The sequence below is a fragment of the Cuculus canorus genome, chromosome 18 (genome assembly GCF_017976375.1).
Source record: "Cuculus canorus isolate bCucCan1 chromosome 18, bCucCan1.pri, whole genome shotgun sequence".
NCBI classification, from domain to species: Eukaryota; Metazoa; Chordata; class Aves; order Cuculiformes; family Cuculidae; genus Cuculus; species Cuculus canorus.
Window position 1 is genome coordinate 6,290,169 of NC_071418.1, and position 19,955 is coordinate 6,310,123.

The 19,955-nt window shown below is 57.7% G+C and overlaps 1 protein-coding gene across 3 annotated transcripts in view; it reads right to left on the bottom strand.

Moving 5' to 3' along the window:
• The window catches only part of SDK2 (sidekick cell adhesion molecule 2), a 50,588-nt gene that overhangs the window by 17,616 nt on the left and 13,017 nt on the right, over window positions 1–19,955 (bottom strand). For 2 of the 3 annotated variants that reach the window (XR_008452907.1, XM_054083581.1), the window contains exons 2-7: window positions 12,611–12,770; window positions 4,103–4,209; window positions 2,613–2,760; window positions 1,696–1,829; window positions 530–641; window positions 141–331 (exon numbers count right to left, since the gene is read on the bottom strand). Coding sequence is in view for 2 of the 3 variants with exons in the window: in XM_054083581.1 (XP_053939556.1) it covers window positions 141–331; window positions 530–641; window positions 1,696–1,829; window positions 2,613–2,760; window positions 4,103–4,209; window positions 12,611–12,770 (852 nt within the window). In the remaining variant the exon portion in view is untranslated. Of the gene's footprint in view, window positions 1–140; window positions 332–529; window positions 642–1,695; window positions 1,830–2,612; window positions 2,761–4,102; window positions 4,210–6,951; window positions 7,027–12,610; window positions 12,771–19,955 lie in introns of those variants that run through there. The other variant, XM_054083583.1, reaches the window with a different exon arrangement.

Below are 19,955 nucleotides of genomic sequence, written 5' to 3' on the forward strand. Positions count from 1 at the left end.
AAGGGAAGCCCAGTGATGGGCATTAGAGTTGGAGTACTCTGGACCCGCCACCAAACCATCCCTGGTGACCCATCTTAGTCCCCAGGCTGAGACCACCCCAACTCATCGCATCCATGGTTTGGGCTGCCCATGCCCCTCACCCAGGACAGACAGGTAGGCGCCCTCGGCCACGGCAGGCACGCTGCTGCTGCGGAGCACGGCCTCGCACTCATAGAAGCCGCTGTCGCTCAGTGTGGGGTTGAGGATGGTGAGCCGGCGGCTGTAGTCGCTGATGCCACTGGAGAGGGGCACCCCGTCCTTCTTCCAGATGATGTGCAGCTTGATCAGTGGCCTGGAGGGGCCAGGAGCACATCAAGAACCAGTCCCAACCCTCTGGACGCCACCAAATCCCCACCTCACTGCATCTCATGGGACACAGAAGCCCTGGTGGGAAGGGATCAGGAAAGAGCTGGGGACACCCAGCCCTGGGCTAGGTGATGCCCACAGCGAGATGCCCCACTCCCATCCCATCTGCCCCAGTGCTACTCACCTGGCGTTGGCCACGCACTCCATGGTCACCTCCGAGGTCCCAGCCACCACACTGGTGTTCCTGGGTGGGACAATGATGGTGGGTGCGATAGGATCAGCCGGGCCACCCACATCTGGGGAGAAGGAGGCCAGAGCAACATCCATCAGGACCCCCTGCTCACCCCCTTGCACCCCAGACCCCTGCGAGGCTGATGGGGCACCCAAAGCCTACTCTGCCTGGCATGGAGAAGGTATGGTGGGGACCAGCAGGCCATGAGCTCTGCTCTCTTGCGGGAAGGACAGACAGGTCCAGCCCATCACCTTGGCATCAGGATGCCTTGACAGCTCTCCCTAAGCCCTCTTCTCCCGCAGGACCCTGTGGCACCGCATGGCACCAGCGCAGCGCCCAGGCTGCATGGCAGTCCCGGTTGGCAGTGGGGAGGGAGGGAGTGTATAAAGCAAAATGATTGCAACAATAAAAAACCCTCGTGTAGGCGCTGTAAAAATGCGATCGGCTTGAAAGCTGCTGATATAGCTGAATCCATAAACACGGGCTCCAGGTTGTTTATTAAGCACCAGGATGCCGAGGTATAGAAAAACAGATTAATAGGGCAGGAGGGAAAGGGGGACAGGTAGAGCCCTTCATGGAAAGGATAAACCTCACTACGGAGCTGCGGGATGGGAGATGGGATTGGAGTATCGGGAGGACTGATGCCACTTTGGGGCATCTTCACTGGGATGGGCTGTCACCACCTGAACTAGGGGCCAAGGGACTCTCAGTCAGGTCCTGCATGGACCGAGAGGACCAGAGGGATGGGACCACTGTGGTGTCCACCAAGCAAGGGCTGACCCGGAGCAGTGTGGGACTGTGGGCAGGAGCAGGGCAGGGTGTCCCACAGCAAAGCTGCTTCCATTGGGACTACCTGGCACCATCCCATCCCACAGCCCCGTCCTGAGACAGCCAGATCCCCCCCACCCCGGCAGCGGGGACAGAGAGGGAGCTCTGCCCGCGATACAATTAGTGCCTGCAGCACAGCCCAAAGTGCCTAAATAAATTTTTGAGGCGGCTGAACTGTTAAGTCAGCAAAAGCCAGAGCCTCCGAAGAGATTTACTGCAAATTAATCTTGGGGATGAGCCAGGCGGTGGAGGGGGAGCGGGGCCGCGGGGGCAGTGCCCCCTGCACTCACTGGCCACGGTCAGCGTGATGGGCTGGCTCGTCTTGTTGTCCCCGTTCTTGTCATTCACCGCCTGCACGTAGTAACGTCCCGCGTCCGGGGCTACCGTGGAGAGGATGACGAGGGTGTTCTCCAGCGTGATGGCTCTGTGGGGACGAGCGGGCAGCAGGAGATGGGGATGAGAACCCAATGCGGACACTGATGTGGGTAGCCAGGACCCTTGTTCTCCAACCCAGCACCTGCACCAGCCTCAGGGCACCCACAAGGGACAGGCGCGACTCCCTGCCTTCCCTTGGCTCAACCCCTGACCCTGAGCTCAGCCTCTGACCCCCAGGACAGTGCTGGGGCTGCACCCCACACTCCCTTGCGCCAAGTGGAGCACATTGGGCGGTGCAGATTAATAGGACTTTTCTTACGTTTTATATTTTTTAAGGCACGATCTAATCTGCTGAAAGCATAAAATGGTTTGGGGAATATATTTTTACCATTAAATATGAGATAAAGTAGTTTTATCTCCTCGGTCCTGCTTTGCAAATAGAAAGGAGACCAGTTCAATTCCTGCCTAACGTGGGTTACAAATTCAATTCCTGCACGGTGCATCTGCCAGCGTCGGGCTCGCTGTCCTGGTAGCAGCAGGGCTGCTGCAGCTCCATGGGGACACCGGGCACAGGCATGTGTGCCATGCCCAGGTCTGTTATGCCAGCTACCACCCTGGCACGTGCTGCATCCCTTTATCCTGCCTCCCTCTCTCTTATTTTCACTTTTTCAATTCATTTCCCCAATGACAAACAGAGCCCTTAGTCACCAAGCCTGTCTCCAGGATTCAGCACAATGCGCTCAAGACCTCGGTTAAACATCCTTATTGTGAGGACAATGCCAGCCGAGGGAAACACAGTCCCTGAGTGCCAGGGGATGCCAAGGGTTCTCACATGCGGCTGCTGGGGGAGATCTTCCGTCCATCCCGAAACCAAGTGACCTGGGGCTGGGGGAAGCTGGCGATGCGGGGTGCTCGGATGACGGCTGCCTCCCCGTGGGACACACTCTGCTGAGTCTCGCTGTCCTCGAAGCTCCCCATGTCTGCAAAATGTGCGGAAGAACCGTGTCAGGGGTTGGGGAGGGGCTGGCAATGCACCCGGGTACTCAGCAGGGTCCGACCAGGGAGCAGGCTGGAGGCTACGGGGATGGGCTCTGCCAGAGGATGCAGAAGAGTTGCCCCGGGGTCTGCTCTCCCCTCCTCTCCTTGGCTGGCACAGGCTGTGGGAGGCTGGTGGGGCTGCTCCTGCGTGCCCAGGGCTGCACTCATACCAGGATCCATCCCTGCAGTCCCCTGAGCTGCACAGCCCCACCACTCACACACCATACTGGGGCTGCCCAGGGGTCCCCCATCAAGGATGCAGCAAGGAGGGCTCATCCCTGGCACCTCTCCCTGCCCCAACCCGCAGCCCAGTGCCAGGAGCATCCCGGCACGACCTTGGCTCCACAGGCAGGGCTGGGGCACCCGCTGCCTCCATCCTGCCTGGAAGTTCGCAGGCTGGAAGCGCACAGGAATTGAGGAAGGCAGAGTGAAGCAGGGTGCATGGAGAAGCCGGGGGTGGGGGTGGTTTATTGACTTCTCTTAATTGCTGTAATTAAAAACATGTAAAGAATCTTTTTTTTAACGACTTTGCCATTATCATTAGTTGTTAGTGCAGCTGCCTTATTAATTTCTCATTAGCATTCTGATTTGTCATTGCTCCTCAAGGTGGGGCTTAAGGGGATGGGATTGGGGGTATCCTGGAGGGAAGGGGTGATGGAGGAGGGAAGGGGTGATGGAGAAGGGAGGCACAGAGTCAGCATCCCGAGCCTCAGCACCCTCCTGCCCTGCTTCAACCCCTCCTGGTGCCTCTGCATCATTCCCCAGTGCAGAGCCCCAAGATCCAGCACATCCCTCTTGGTTTCACTTCTTTGCAGCATCCGTGCCAGGCAGTGGCACCCGGCACAAAGCCACTAGCCTGGCCACCCCTTCTCCCACACTGATGGATGCAGTCGCCCGGCCCCGCACGCTCCTGTTTGCTTTCAGTAACCATTATAAACAGCATTTGCTTAAATCACTCCATGCAGCCAGGGAGGAGCAGCGCTGCTTCCGCACTGCAAAGCTATTCTCCCCTCCAGCGAGCCAGAGCTGCCTCCTCTCATGCGCTGCTGTGGGTTTCTCATCCCTGGCGTTCTCTGCCTGTACCCCATGCTCTGCCCTGACCATGGGGTGCCCCCCTGTACCCCCAACAACCACAGCCCGACCAGACAATGGGAGCAGCAGAGGCAGCAACAGCTCCGTGTCCCTGCTAGCATTGCCCCAGGAATGCTCTGGCCATGGGCTGCACTGATGCCAAAGCCGTCCCGGGAAGCCAGGTGTGTCCCACCCAGCCAAGCTGTCACTTACAGGCCACCTGCACCTCGGTCTGGCGCTGCAGCAGGGCTCCCATTCGGTTGCGGACAATGCAACGGTAGAAGCCAGCGTGTGTGCGGTCCAGCGATGTGATCATATACCTGTGGGAGAGGAGACAGCTCAGAGTGTGCTGTGACCGACTGCCACCCACCCCAGGGACACAGGGGACACATCCAAAAGACTGTGTGACCAATTGCCATCCACCCCAGGGGCAGGGGGCACATCTAAGTGACTGTCACAGGCCCTGGGAGAGGATGTAAGGTCCTACAACCCCTTCATTTACTGCAGCAACCCCTGCACCAGGTGCTGGCTCCTTCCCCATGGAGCAGCTGCTGGATGCGTGTGTCTCCATGGATGTGCACGTCTGTGCATGCACATGTGTGTGCACACAAATGTACAGTGGGAAGACAATACAGTGTCCCCTTCTACCGCAGAGGGACTCGTGGCCATGGACACCGGAGGTGCTTTCACCACCCCACCACCACCACCACCGGGAAGTGCTGGGCAAGAGGCTTCAAACTGTCAAAAGTGCAGGCGGCTGCCAGGGATGTGACACCCGCTGTCCTGACCCCTGTGCTGAGCCCTGGCAGCGCAGAGGCACAGCAGGGTCTGCTGGTGTCATTCCACCTCAGCCCCAGCGTGGCCGAGCCCAGCACCATTCTGATTAGTGGAGGCTGAATTGCTTTATCCTCCCCAGCGTCTGCTCTTATCGGGCGCCAGCAGCTGATAAGCAGATAAAGGAAACAATCGTGTCTAGACTCACCCACCACTCCCGAGTGTTGCCCTGTGGTCCCCAAGCCGGACCTCCACTGCCATCAGACCTCCTGAAGCAGTTCCCCCCATCCTGCTCCATCACCCCCCAAAATTGGCTGGAACCCCCCCAACCAGCCTGGCAGGCAGGAGACCCTCAGGGGAACAGGCAAGCGCTGCAGCATCGCCTTCCCTGACGGGGAGCACTCCGAGATAAAGCAATAAAGCAATAAATAAGCAAGCTCAGCCCTCCTTGCCCAAAATCTAATCTTGCATTAAAACATGCCGCAGGCTGTTTCGGCAGAGCTTTGTTTGTTCTTTTGATAACTGAGCGTAAATTAAACTTCCATAAGACATGAGAAGCGTGTCTGCTCTGCTGGGAAGTACATCGGGCACCAGTGCCCACCTTCCCGGTGCGGAAGATGGGGCTGGGGACATGGGGTTCCCACCTTGCCTGGTGCCACCATGAAGCAGGGATGAACACAGCACATCAAACCTACTGACATCCCAACCCACCCACGCGGCGCGCTGGGGGTCACCCGTCCACGTGGGAGAAGGGAAGACGCCCTTTGGGAATGAGTCCTTGAGTGTCACAGCTGATATTTAAAAATGATCCCCAGAGGCTTTAAATAAGATATTTCAATTCCACGGAGCTGTCAGGAACTGATGTGGACACCAGGAATAATGGGCCCGCTCTCCTTGTGGTGTCCTCGTTAATAAATCACACACCATGACTCCTAAACACACGCAGGCACGCAGATGGACAGACGTACAGACACCGGGTGATGCTCACCTGCCTGCTCAGCAGTGGAAGGGCAAGCGCGTTCCCCACACAGACCCCCCCTGTGCACCCCCCTGACACATCTGGACTGCCACATCCCTTCCAAGCCCTCATCCTGGGAAGGGGTTGGTGCAAAGCTGCTGGTGCAGCCCATGAGTCCGCACCCTTGGGACTCACATGCACTCAGTACACGAAGCACCCAGCGATGCCCAACCCCACTGCAGCCCCTTGTCCCCATGTGCTGGGATGGGGACACCTCCATGGGCACAGGGAGCGATGGGGATGCCCCTGCAGACCCGTTTAAAAGGACCTGGTCCCCGCACCGCTGGAGGAGCTATTAATGAACCAAGCTTCTGCACACACCTAAGCGTCTGAAAATAGCCTGGAGAAAGGAAATCAATTACCGGGCGCAGCCTGGCCTGCAGTCATTAACCAAATATGTGCAGAGACTTCGTTCTCGGACGCTCGGCGTCCACAGCGGCTTTTAGCCAAGACCACTCTGATCTGATTTCTCTTCCCCCTCACGCCTGTAAGGGGATGGTGACCGATTTCCCCCTCTCGCAGGGTGATGCGCGGCAGGCAGGAGGAGGGGTGAAGCGTGCGGCTTCCCCCCAGTTTGAGCAAGCAGGAGCAGCCAAGAGCCACAGCCACAGCTGCTCCCCCGTGTCCAGGAGCTCCTGCCTCCACCTCACCATCCAAGCAAGCATCTCTGCCACTTGGGGCCAACCTTGCTGCCCGGTGCCAATGGGCACTGCCCCAACCGGGTCGCTTTGCCCACCCGCCAGCCCCGTGGCGTGTTGTGCACCGTTTGAGCTGGGACAGAGGTCTGGCCGCGCTCCCAGTGCAGCCTTTGCTGCTGACTCCGCTGTTTCAAGGACTTGTTTGGTTTGTTTTTTAAAGACAGAGGTTGACGGGGCATCGTCTGTGGGGAAAAGCACTTCCGAAGTGAAGACTGACCCATGCTTCAAAAAAAATGTACTCATGGAAAACAGCAGCGGTCTCTGGGCTCTGTCAGGAAGTGGCTGTGCCACGCTTGGCCCCGGGGTCAGGAGAGGGCTCCGAGCCCCATGCCGAGGGACTGGTGGGTTTGCACAAGCAGCCAGAAGGCTTTGGCACCGGATCAATCTGACAGACGGATGGGTCGCACATTAAGAACAACGTCCACCCCATCCATCCACCCAGCGCGGCTCCCATCAGCAGCTCCGCCGTGGCAGGGCACAGCATCACCATCAGCCACAACCCCCTCCTCACCGTGCAACCCTGGCAAAGCACCGGCGGCGCTGATACACTCGGCACGCTGGGCTGCACTCACCGCTTTGTTATCGTAGGGTTGCTCACGGCACCGCGAGGCCCCTGCGCTCCGGCAGAGCGATGCCCCAGCCTTGGCTCATGCTCACGGCTCTATTATTGTAGGGTTGCTGAGAAGCGTGGGGCTGACGCAGCCGAATTATTATTAGATTGAGGGGGTGGAGAGGGGCTGGGAAAAGCATCAGCCAAAAGATTTGATCCATCAAATTGAAAGCCAAAAGAGTGCAGAAATCTGTGCACTTCTTCCAATACCGCCCAGTAACAGCAACAGCTGGATCGGATTTTGGATATAAGCACATTGGCACGGTCCCCTTTGATTAATATCCTGTATAACAACTAATTAATTCTAGAGGGGACGTGTATTTGAATAGTTAGTGTGTGATAATGAAATGTCAAGTGAGCATTAAAACACACTTAGCAAAGGTTTAACGACTCCCAGCATCTGAGCCACGCATCCCAGCACCTCCGCCCGCGCCCAGCCGCCGCGCTGGGCTGCCGCTCGATATAGTTTTAAATAACCCCCCTGGTATTTCATCAGCCCCTGTTAACTGTATTATTGGATCTCAATTAGCTCCTGATTGGAAAGGGCTCCATTTTGACACACGTGGCCGGAGCCATTGCCTCTCCGCTTGCCAGAAGTGCTTTCCTTTGGTCAGGGGAATTTGGCAGGCGCTGGCACTCCTGTAAATCGCCGCCTCAATTGGCCCCGCCAGAACAATGAGCCATTTAATAATTAATGCCCATGTATTAATCTGCTGCCTTCCTGCAGAGCAGGGAGGGGAGTGAGTGCACAAGCCTCGATCCCTGTTGCAGCATCCGGAGGGCTCGCTGGAAGCTCAGCTGGCACCGCCGTCCAACTCAAGTGACATCCTCAGGTCTAAGAGCCCTCTGCCTTCCCGTGGCTGTTCGAACCCACATAAGGTCCCAGAAAGGAGATCCCCTCCATGGCTTTCCCCCCACATGCCTCCTGCCAGCCCCAATGCTCTGCTGGCACCGTTGCCCCGTGCCCAGCAATCGCTACTTCTCGTTCATGCCAACCTCCCTGTTTCTCCCTCAAAGCCAAACAAGGCACAAGGAAAGGCAGGAGGCATCACAGCACAAGCATCACCAGCAGAACCCACCCAGTGCTGCCCATTACCTGCTCCGCGCTGTCTCACCGTCTCTCCCAAGTGCTTTGCCATGTGTGGCAATGCCATAAGTGAAGCTGGCCAGGCTGGAGCCACGAGCACCAAGAGTTCACTGCCGGGCTCCTACTTAACCTGGCTGCAACCACTCTGATGTTCATCAACTCCCATTAATTATATTATTGAATGGCAATTAGCACCCCAAGGTAGAGAGGGCTGTGCTTCACACCCAGGCTGGCAAAGAGCTGGTCAAGCTGGAGCAGGGACGTGGTCCCTGTGAGTAGCGTCACGGGCTGGGGTTCCGGCAGGGAGCTGCAGGTGAACCCCCCAGTTTGCTCCCAGGTCTGTGGTTTTGAGAGGGTCCTGGATCCATGTTTTACATAATTTGCGGATAAAGTATAGGTATCAAACGCATGGGGTCCTCAAAAGGTCAGAAAGGCTTGATGGAGTCCTGTGTCTGCAGCATGTTGTGTTCCCTGCATCCCTGGGGTACAGGTACCCCAGAACACCCCAACCCAGGATGATGGGGAGTCAAAACAGCCCCAAATCTGCTCTTCAGTGAGACCACGCAGGGCTCACTGTTCATGTTTCCACACAAAGAGATGAGGACATCCTCTGGGGACACCGACCGCAGGGCTGGAGGGAGTCTTGGCGAGTGGACGTGGGGCTGTGGTGGCTGAGAAATCGAGGGGAGTACCAGGACGCTCAGTCTTGCCAACCCTGTCTTGCTGGGGAGAGGCATGGTGAGCCCTGCAGCAGCAAAACCAGCAAGCGTTGGAGTTGTAATTACACTTTCCCAGGCTCTGAGCTCCCAGCAAAGGGGATCTGAGCTCTTGGGAAGAGGCAGGGGATCCGTTAGCAGCTGCTGGGCTCCCGCACCAGCTGCGAAGGGACATGCGGATAGGAAAAAAAGGCTGATTTAGTAGATAGAAGATGCATCTCTACGGATGGGAGTCTGTCCAGAGGTAATCTATGTGTAAGGTAATTTCCGAAGGCAGCAGGACTCGATGCAACCCTTAATAGGACAATCTCATGTGATAAATTACCAGACCCAACTAATCTGCATGTTAAATTTCTTGTATGAGAAATAAATATCCTCAATTCACCAGAGAAGCGCTTTCCTTCCGAGGATTTCATTAAAGACATCAAGCTGCCTGATTTGCATGTTATGATTCCTCGTACGAGAAGAAGTCAGGCTCTAGAGAGCTCGCAGGAGAGCCCGGCACCAGCGAGATTATGCATGGAAAAACAGAGCTGGCCCTGGAGAGCTCAGTGCCAGCGTGCCAGGGCACGGGAGCAGAGCGTACGGGCGAGCCTCCACCGCCCGCCCTGCTGTCACCTTAACGAAGGTCACAACCAGCATCGGAGAGGATGGGGGTTATGCCGGGGGGTCCCCGGGTCTGGGAGGCAGCTGGGGTCCCATGTGAGAGTCGTCTCCACATGCCCCACACCAGCAGTAGGCAACAGAGGCAGCAAATGGGTGAAGGCAGGATGGTCCCTCACCGCCCACGGTCCCCAGCGATGCTCCTGGTGGAGTAATGGGTTCGTGTGCACACAGCCAGGATGGTCCCTCATCCCCTGTGGTCTTCAGGGATGCTTCTGGAGGGAACAGGTCCTTGTGCACACACAGCCAGGCTGGTCCCTACCCTGGGGATGCTCCCAAGAGGGAGGGACACAGCCAGGCTGGTCCCTGATCCCCCATCCCGGTCTCCAGAGATGGAGGACAAGCTCCATGCACACACAGAGCCAACCTGGTCCCCAATCCCCTCGTGGTCTCTGATCCCCAGGGATGCTCTCACAAGGGGACAATTCCACACGAGCACAGAGCCAGGCTGGTCCCCGATCCCCTGCAGTCCCCAGGGATGCTCCTGAGGGGGAATATTCTGCATGCACACGGAGTCAAGCTGGTCCGCATTCCCCCCCGTGGTCCCTGATCACATTCAGTCCCCAGGGATGCTTGTGAGGGGGAAATGTTCTGCATGCACATGGAGGCAAGCTGGTCTCTGATCCCCCCTCAGTCCCTAGGGATGCTCCCGAGGGTTTGGCTCCACCTGCATGCAGCAGGACTGCCTTGGCCCTCACTGGCCCATGGCCAGGGTCCTGTGGAGCCCGTTCCCCACCTGCCCTTCTCCGCACGCCAAGTCACTCTGGTGGCAAGCTGGCGGCTGAATCGCTGCGGGAAGGAAAGGGCGGTCACCATGGAAACACGCTGCCAAACTGGGAGAGCGGCTCTTTCCCTTTAAACACATCATGAGCTCGTCCAACCATCAGACCAGGATGAACCAGGGTGGTTCATGGGGAGCATGGGGCCGAGAGAATGTGCGCCCCAACCCCCAGAAAAATGGGTAAAGACACAAGGGCGATTGCAGCAGGCGGTGCCCGTGGGATGCCCTGCTGCAAGAGGGGATTTGGGGAGGAGCAGAGAGGATTCTGAGGCCAAAATGCTCAGAGACACATCATTCTGGCTGAGAACCATGAGGTGATGCCACCAAACCCGACTGGCTCTGTAGGTACAGCCCCCCTGCAGCACACGGACCTGCTGCAAAGCATGGTGCATCCCATCATGGGCACAGCCAGGCCCCAGGGAAGGTCACTCCTGCCCCAGAATGGGGACACACCAGGGGACACACGCCAGCTGCATACCTGGGGGAATTGGCTTCATCCTGCATCCCTCACCGATGCTGCCAATGCACCCATAGCCCTTCCTGGCCTCTGCACGGACAGGAGCATCCCTGAGGCTCCCTGGCCATCAGCACCAGCCTTCCCCTCTCCAAGGATTACTCTGTTTCTAAACTCGTTAACTTTTAATTACTACCTTCCCACTGCCTGAGCAGGCTGGCTCCATGCCACCGACATCTCTATTAAAATTCAATTTCTGCCCATCATAACTAATTTTGGTACTTCGCCTTCCTTACGAGCAGCCTTCAATTCCAGGCAAGGCGTCCAAACTCCGATCTCGACACATTAAATCCCCATGGAGACCCAGGACAGGCGGAACGCGCTGGGCAGAACAAAGCTGATGCCAGCAGGTTGCATCCTCACAGCAGCAAGGATGGCAAGGACGGGTTAAAGCCAGGAAACGATTTGCATAGAGGCTGTTTGCTTCATTAGCTGCGGCTGGGTTTGTTTGGGTTTTCCCCATGTGTTTGTTTATTTTCTCGCTTCCTTCCTTAATCCTTTCTGGCTGGAAGCTGGAGCTGGAGGCAGGAGCCTGGGGCTCCGGGAAAGGGAGTCACCTTGGCATAAGGATGCAGGGATGTGGGGCTCCAGAGCTGCTGGGCATCCCGGAGCAAAGCCATGAGCACTGGCCCGTTTCATACAGAAGGATAAACCAAAGCATGGAGCAAATGCAAGAGCAGACCCAAGAAATGAAGCTAAGAGCCCCTATTCTGGGTTTGGAGGTAACCCCTGGCACCCCAACCTGCTCCAAGAGTGGGGCAGAGCCTGGGGTTGGGGTCCTGAGTCCTTTCTCCCGCCTAGGGTGGGTGGCTCTGCCCCAGTACTGTGCAGCTGCCCTGGAGGAGGGGGTTCTGCATCCCCTCATCCTGCTGTCCCCACAATCCCATGCAAGGGCTGACATTTTGCATCATTCCTGCTGCAGCCAACGTGACTTCTGACAGGTGTGAGCTGTGGGAATCCCGGAGTTCAAGAGGTCTTTGAGCTTCAACACCAGGGCTAGGGACAAGGGACTGATCCCATAGGGCACCCGGCACTGGTGCAAACACCCAGCACCAAGCCTGGAGCACTGGGGACATCGCAGAGCTGCAGCCACCACAGCTTAGAGAACAGCCCCATGGTGCCGTAGGGTGGCCACTGCTCCAGCACGGCACGTGGTGCTGGGGAGGGGACCCGGTACCCAGCACGGTGCTGGAGAGGGGACCCAACACAGCACACGATGTTGGAGAGGAGACCCAGCAGAGCCCACAGTGCTGGGGAGGGGATGTCACCCAGCCACATTGTCTGCGTTCCTGGCATCCCGGAGCAGCCCCACGTTGCTACAGCAACAAGAAGCCTTTGGATTCAATGCCTTTAAACGGGGAACGGCTTGTCTCGGGCTGAATTATTGATTAAAACAGAGAGGATGACACACGCACACAGAAGAGACGGCGAGAGGTGCCCAGCTTGATTTAAAGGCGAGCTCCAAGCAGTCAGTGACATGAGGCCGGCCGCTCTGCAGCACGATTAGTTGGCGCACAGGGCTGGATGCTCAAACCCAGAGCGATCTCTCGTGCTGCTCCTTCTTGGTCCTTCCCTCGGTCGGGCCGTTCTGAGGGAGCCACGAGCCTGCCGTGATCTGCAGCCCTGTGTTAATCCTGCTCTGTGCAAACACCTCCTCCCCAGTGTTGACCTGCTTAAATCCACCGTTTGCTCTCCAAACAGAGGCGGTAGCTCCTAGCATGCTAACGGCTGCTGCCGTGCCGCCCACGTTCCCGGCACGGCATCCCCTCGCAGGAAGCCCAGCGATGCCCGCTGCACCACAGCCGGCAGGAACAGACATTCCGAGTGGGATTCACCCTGGATGCTCAGCAGCCAACTCACCGGTACTCCAGGGAGAACTTGGTCAGCTCCTGGCTGTTGTGCAGCCACTTGAACTCGAGGGGCCAACTGCCCTCTGCCATGCACGTCAGGACCAGGCGGTTCCCCTCCAGGTGGACCTGACTCCGCACCGGCTCCGTCTTAAAGTACGGGGAGACATCGTCTGTCAAAAGAAGAGGGAAAGGGGGTGAGAGACATGCCCGCAGCCTGCCAGCCCCATAGCTTGCCCCACAGCAGGATCGCTTAAGCACAGGCACATGTATAACCCAGCAGCACATAGGCAAGCGGGCAGGGGGATGCTGGTGGCCACCTCCCCGTCCCCTGTCTCAGCCAAGGCCCCCAAGCCCCTCCACTGGCCATTTCCCCCGACCCTGAGCCATCTCACAAGCCTATCGACAAGAGCTTAGCCCATCTAAGGTTTATCTAAGCTGCTTGCTTTGCTTTATTCCCGGCTGCCTTCCCAGCGTTTCAGAAGCACTGAGCTTTTAACTCGGGGGGGGGTGAAGAGGGCGGAGGGGCTGAGAGCGGAGGGAGACATAAACACTTACTCCTCTCCTGTTTTATTTGCTAAGTAAAACTATAAATCGAAACACACAGCTCCATTTTGTGCTTAACAAATGGAAGCCCTTTTACTTCAAAGACACATTCATATTCCCCAGCAGCTTTCAAGTGTGCTTTCAATCACGGCTTTGGGTTTTTTTTCTTTGGGGTAGGGCTTTGCTTTCTTGTGCGCGCGCGAGCTGAATCCCTGCCACGGCTCACCACACCACGAGCAGGCACCAAGCGGTGCCCGTGGGCTCAGCCTGCCCCAGTGCCCCACTGCAAGAGCTCAGAGGCACCCAGAAACCACCAGATCCGCACTGGGGGTCCCTCTCCTCTCTGGCTCCTGCACGACCTGGGTGTCGCTTGCTGCACCCACGTGGAAACGCCCCAGTGATTTATACCCAGTCCTGCCTGTCCCTGGGGTGATGCTAAATGCCAGGCGAGTCATTAAGCGGGGAAGGAGCAGCTGGTCGTTTCTTAATTTAATCCTCCTCTCTGACCTTCAGCAGCCAGCAGCCCTCGCCCCAATGCCTCTGCCCCAGCACTGGGCTGGATCCGGTATCGGAGCATCTCCCAAAGCAGGCGTGGGGCATCGGAGCTGAACCCTGCAAGCCCTGGCAGCTGCAGGGGCAGAGGGATGCCCTGGCAAGGGGCTTTGGCAAGGAGGGCCGCCGGCCGCAAGCCTGGCTCATGGCCGTGTGCTTCCCCAGCCCGGAGAGCTCATGGCAGCGCTGCTGCAGCCGAGCTGCGGCTTTCACGATGCCCAAGGAATGAGGCCCATGCACGGTGCTGGGGTCAATCAAGCTGGGCTCGTGGGGACACATGCACACCTCTAGGCAACAAGATCTGTGCGTATGCCACGCTCTGCACGCTCCTCACGCTCCTCACCACGGCATGGCAAAAGCTTGACCCGCAATGCCAGGGCTTCACCCACGTCACACCAGAGACCTGTGGGATTACCGGAGCCCCAGGCTGGGACCGTGGCAGAGCCAGACATCAGCTCCAGGGCCAAACACCTCCTGCATGAAACCAGTAAATGAACCATGGACTAGACTGGGAGTCCAGCTGTGCTATAGATGCAGCCGACACATCGCTGCAGTGAGGAACCGTAGCAAAACAGGCTCATCCACCATCGGTGGTCACGTACACACGGGCTGTACAGGGGAGCTGGACTGCAGCGCTGGGCTGTTGGGGCCTGGCTGGATGCACCAGGATGGAGACCTGGTGTATTCAGTGCATCCTCTGCTCTGATCCCAGCGTTTAGGAGGTGTTTGGGAGGCAGGGTGTTCCTGGTGCACCTTCCCCTGGGCCAGCACGCAGTTTGCATACATCCTAATTTGATTTTAAGCAGCTAAGGCTCATCTCGCTTTGAAGCGCCCGAGCCATCTGTTCTGCATTAAGGGGTGAAAAACGGCGCAGAGGAGGAGAGGCGGCTCCTAATTCCACTATTGATCGTGCGATCATTATCCACCCGCGAAGGTCACGGCAGCTGCCTTGGACAAGCAGCTCCCCTGTTCATTCCCAGCCAGTTCCTCTGCTCCCCTGGGAAAGCCAAAACCACCTCAGCCACAGAGAGGGGACAGCAGGGATGGGTGTCCTGGGGGGCACTGGGCACCCCTTGCAGGGGGTGAAGGTGTTACTGAACTCTGGACCCCAGCCCAGCACTGGGGCAGCAGGAGGAGGAGAGGAACATGGGGAGCGGAACACGGCTGGTTTAGTGCCAGCATCTCCAGAGAGGCCTCTGGGAAGGAGATAGGCTCTTCCCAATGTTCTCCTGCCCACCAGTGCCCTGGCAGCCACCGGCACTGGCTCTCACCACCAGCACGACATGCCCTGCTCGAAGGGAAAGAAGGGCATGGAGCCCTGATGCTGTGAGCATCCCCTTACACCCAGCCCCTCTGGAGCCCTCTCTGCCTCAGTTTCTCTCCATTCCTTGGCATCTGCCCCCCAGCAGGCGAGAGCTCCTCTCTCCCACCATCCTGGCAGCAGGACAGCCCATAGCACCACCAAATCCGGGGCGTCCAACACCCCACCGCAGAGCCAGCACAGACGGAGGCCGCGATCCCCAATCCTGGACCCAGTGGGAGGTTTGCTGGTGTGTGACAGCCACATCCCCCGCCCCACCCCAAAACAAAGGGTCATTACTGCTAATTCTGCCTCTCCCCCATCTGTTGAGACTGTTTACACTCCACTTGCTAATTAGAGTCTAATTAGTTGGTGCAGAAATTCATCACTTTCCAAACGCAGGCAGCAGCGAGAGGCGTCTCTGGGAACATCTGCACATCTGCCGGCGGCGCGGGACGGCGCTGAGCTCCAGGGGCCGATGGGCTGTGCCATGGGTGCTGTGCCGTGCCATGCCAGCCCAGAACAGCCCCCACGACACAGAGAGGTGCCACCACACCATGGCATCTCCATCCTGCCCCCACAGCACCCGGAGCTGAGCCACTCCATCCAAGCTGCCGGCGGCGCTCCATGGGATAAATGGGAAGGAGAAGGAGAACTAGGAAGGGGGACGAACCCATCTCTCTCTCTCTCTCCACTGCTGATGACATTTTAATGCCAAGGCCTCGCAAGGCACTAATCCTGCCTAATGGGATCAAAATCTTTGCCCCTGCACTTTATTTACATGAGGGCTGCCAGAAGCTGGGTCTGAGCCGGGTGCATTAGTGCCGGGGAGGGGGTGCAGATGTAGGGCAGGGGCCCCGGTCTTGCCAAAAGAGCAGTAATGGATCCTAATTCCTGGGTGTAATGGGCAAGCCAGGAACTAAGCCCCCCTCTCCCCAGCTCCAAATCCCTTTTGATGGGAAGGGACTGGGATTTTTAAGCCCAGAGGAATCCCGGAATGCCTGCCAAGGGCAGGGCTCTGTCAGGCAGCTGCTGGAGGGGGGAGGAGGGTGCAATCCCCCTGCACTCCATGAACCCCAAAAGCAGACACAAGACAGGGCTGGGGGCACAAAGCCCAGCCCATGGGTCCCCTCAGCCACCTGCAAAGGACCAGCAGCTTACAGGACACCCAGGTCCTTCTCCAATCTTTACAGTGGATGCTTCACGTGAGCACCAGCAGGTTGGGGTGCCCCCATCCTGCCTGGCACAGTGACCCCGGGACAGCACAGTCGCCCTCCCTGCTTGGGCTCAGCCCTCGTTCCGCACAGCATCACCACTCCACTGCCCCTTGGGGACAGAGGGTGACATCCAGCCCTACCCCAGCATGCTAATTGGAAGCTGATCAGTGCATTCAGGGCAAGAAACAGCAGGATGCACCAAGCAGCCCCAAGCATGTTGGTCCCTACCAGTGCGATGTCCTCAATCCAGCCCACCTGCCTTGCTGCCTGCACCACACCTTGGGGTGACATAAGCCCTCTCCCTGCTCCCCCAACCTTCCCAGGGCATCACGGCCCAGAAAGCAGGATTGCAACCCACCAGGAACACTGGCACGGGCACCACCAGTGCACAGCCCTGCTCTCCAGCCCCCAATGCCTCTCCCCCCCCCCAGAATGGGGAGATGGAGCTAAATCTCTTTTGCATCAGACTATCGCTAGCACTCCACAGCAAGAAGAGATTAAAAAACAATAAAGAGAAAGCGAAACCCTCCGCTATAATTACCAGCTTTTAGCCGCCAGCAGAGGCAGGGAGGGAGGGAGGAAAGGAAAAAGGGGGGGAAAAGAAACAGAGAAGAAGAAACCCACTAAAATTTTAATAGGAACCACTGCATTTAATTTAATGACACATTTTTTCAATTACCAGAATAATTGTTTTATTCATAAAATGAGTTTCAATAAAAAGGGTAATTTTCCTTTGTTTTTATTATTCATTTGTGTCACATATTCGCAGCGCAGTTCCCCAGCACCACAGCAGCCGCTCCTCATCTCGGGGACAGGGGGAGCTTGCACTGGCATGGCAGGGAAGGGGTTAACATCCCTGGCATGCCCCCCAGCCCCAGACACAGCACACACGGGGAGCTAAAACACACTCAGGTACCCCAGTGGGGTCACAGCCCTCAGTGGGTGCAATGAGATCCCCCCACGGGACCCATCCTGCACAAGGACTAACCATGTCCCCTTGGTGGCCACCGCAGCTGGGTGGCCCCATGCCCAGGGACTTGACCCGGGACTAGGAAATCCCAAGGGCCATGCCACCACCGGAGAAGCCATCCCTTAACTAAGTTACATTTTCTCCTTGTTGGACACCAGCACGCAGTTAGGAGGCATCAATTTTTCAGTGGCCGTTGGTCAAGTCATCCGGCTGATTAAATGGGACAGGAGCCGCTACGAACCCCTCGCATGGCCCTGATGTCCCTACCGTGGTCCCCTCCCGGGGCAGTGGCCACACAGGGTGGCCGGCAGGTGCTGGGGGATTAGCAGTGCTCTCCACCGCTGCCGGAGCCATTAGTATTCCTGAGATGAGGCTTCATCCCCTTAATAAAAAGCAAACATTGAATTGAAATGCCGAACGCTGCCGGCACCTGGGAGCCGCAGAGCACGATATGCCACCGAGCAGAGACCCAGGCATCCGGGGTAGGGGGGCACAGAGGATGAGGCAGAGCATGGGTTGTAGATGGCATAGGCATCCCTGCTGAGCCCCACTTTCCCCCCTTTCCAAGCACCTGAGCAGGCACAAAGCAACCTGTGCTGCTACCCCCCAATCATGACACCCCCAAACTTGCTCCATGCATGGTCCCTGCTTGCCAGCACCCACTTGCTTTGCTGGCAGACGGCAGCCCGCGGCTGCAACAGCCTCAACTGGCACAGCAGGGCCAGTGCTGGAGCCGTGCTCGGTGCGTTCCAGCAGAACACAGCTCCGTCAGTCCATCCTCTCTCCCACAGTAACTTGATGCTGGCTTCAGATTTGGGGAAGGGGTGGCAAGGAAAGCGCCGAACCTAGCCAAACAGTCATGGGGAAGCACTGGTGGGAGCTGGCGATTGCAGGTTGCATCCTGCACCCTTACAGCACTGCTCACCCACAGTGATACGGAGCTCAGAGCACGGCCGTACTGGGACACCCACCCTGGCACAGGGCTCTGAGCAGAGCCCAGCTTTCATCTCATTGCCTGGGAAATGCAAGTTTGCCACCAAAACCTACCAGCAAAGGGTTCTGGTGCCCCACGAGGTGCTGTGCCAAAGCATCTTTGCTCCTCTCTAACCTGCCTGGCTCACACGAAGCGTGGCCCCACGAGAGGAGCCGTGCGTAGCAGGAGAGAGGCACAGCGTGACACAGCCTTCGGCTCAGCTCGCTCAAAGCTGGGATGAAAGGTTGTGCTGCCACACTGGATATGGCCGGGAAAGATATCCTTCATGTGACCCCAAGCCCAGGAAGGGGGTTCCTCCACACACACCCCCAGAGCAGCATGGCTTGGAGCTGTAGAGCAGGGACCCAGCTGGGGGCTGAGGGATTCCCCTTCCCATTTGCAGCAGAACCAGGTGGCCCCAGGGGCACAGGCATCCCAGTGTCATGAGGAAGGGGGCAGCTGAGGGGGCTCCAGCGCTGGCCACACAACGCAGCCTCCCTGAGGCTTATACAGAGCCAGCAGTGGGGCAGGAGGACTCCATCCTCCCCAGCCCACCGCCCATCAAAGCCAATATCCATCCTAGCAGCAGCCTTCGGTCCAGACCCCAGCTGAAAGGGGTGGCCCAGTAGCACAATGTGAACCACGGGGGACACCCCAGCTGTCCCTTGTTCCTCCCAGGCTGAGCTGGTGGCCATGGGGTGCCACAGGGTGGCCCGGGTCCCCACAGGCACACAGAGTGATGCCAAAGGCACCCAGCACAATCCTGCCCATCTCAGCCCTATGGATCAGCCAGGCTACCCCATACTCCTCTACCCACAGTGTGTCTTCGAACACAATGATTTTCTCCAGTTTTACTTAAAAGCAAGACTTAGAATTGCAGACGAGTCCGTTAATCCTCACAACTTACTTTGTTCCCTTCCTTCCTTACTTTTCCCCTCCCTCTCCTTCTCCCCCCACTGAGACCAAGAGCTTTAAAACTCTCCTCCTGGCTATTAATTAAAAGCAACCTCTCCACTATCGTGAGTGTACTCACCATAAATTAATAGCGGCCTTCTTAATCAAATCTTATCTCCTCTCTGAGCACCCGGCGCATGGTGCTGGGGTTGGTATCCCAACCCGCCCGGCCGTGAAATGCAATTTCCAATGCTTCGGTGGACTCAGCAGCTCTGCTCCATCTCCTCCTCCGCTCCCACATCTCTACCTGTGCCGGCCCAGTAGCACCACTTTGGCCGAAGAAGGAGGGCTCGGGGCTCGGCATCTCCACCGCAGGGGTGGCTCTCAAAAGACATGCTCTATTTCTCAGCCATTTATCGTGTTTACCCACAGCCCCTGCAGCCGGCACTTGCCTTCCTGCATTATTTAGAGGGCACAGCCCGAGCCCCGGGGGTTCGGTGCTCACTGGCAGCTTGAGGCTGTGAGAGCAATCGTGGGAAATCCTCCTGTCTGGGCTCGGGGCATGGAAAGGCAGTATGGCCACAACACAGCTCCTCGTGGGGTCAGCCAGGAGCGATGTTCTTGGACCTGGAAGCCTATGGTGCTTCACTCATCGCAGCACACTGGAAGGCATCACACCTCTGGTCTCCACAACCAGATCCCTGTCCCAACAGGTTTCCCTTCTCTCCATCCCCATGGCCTTTTCCCACGTCACCCACAGTGCTGCCCTTTCCCCGAGGCAAGTGCAACGCCAGGATGATGAGAGCCACCAACACATCCTGGTCAATGCCACCCCAGAGCAGCCCCCGTCACGCGCACACGTCGCATCCAACCCAATCACAGCTCTGATCCATCCCTGTGAGACCA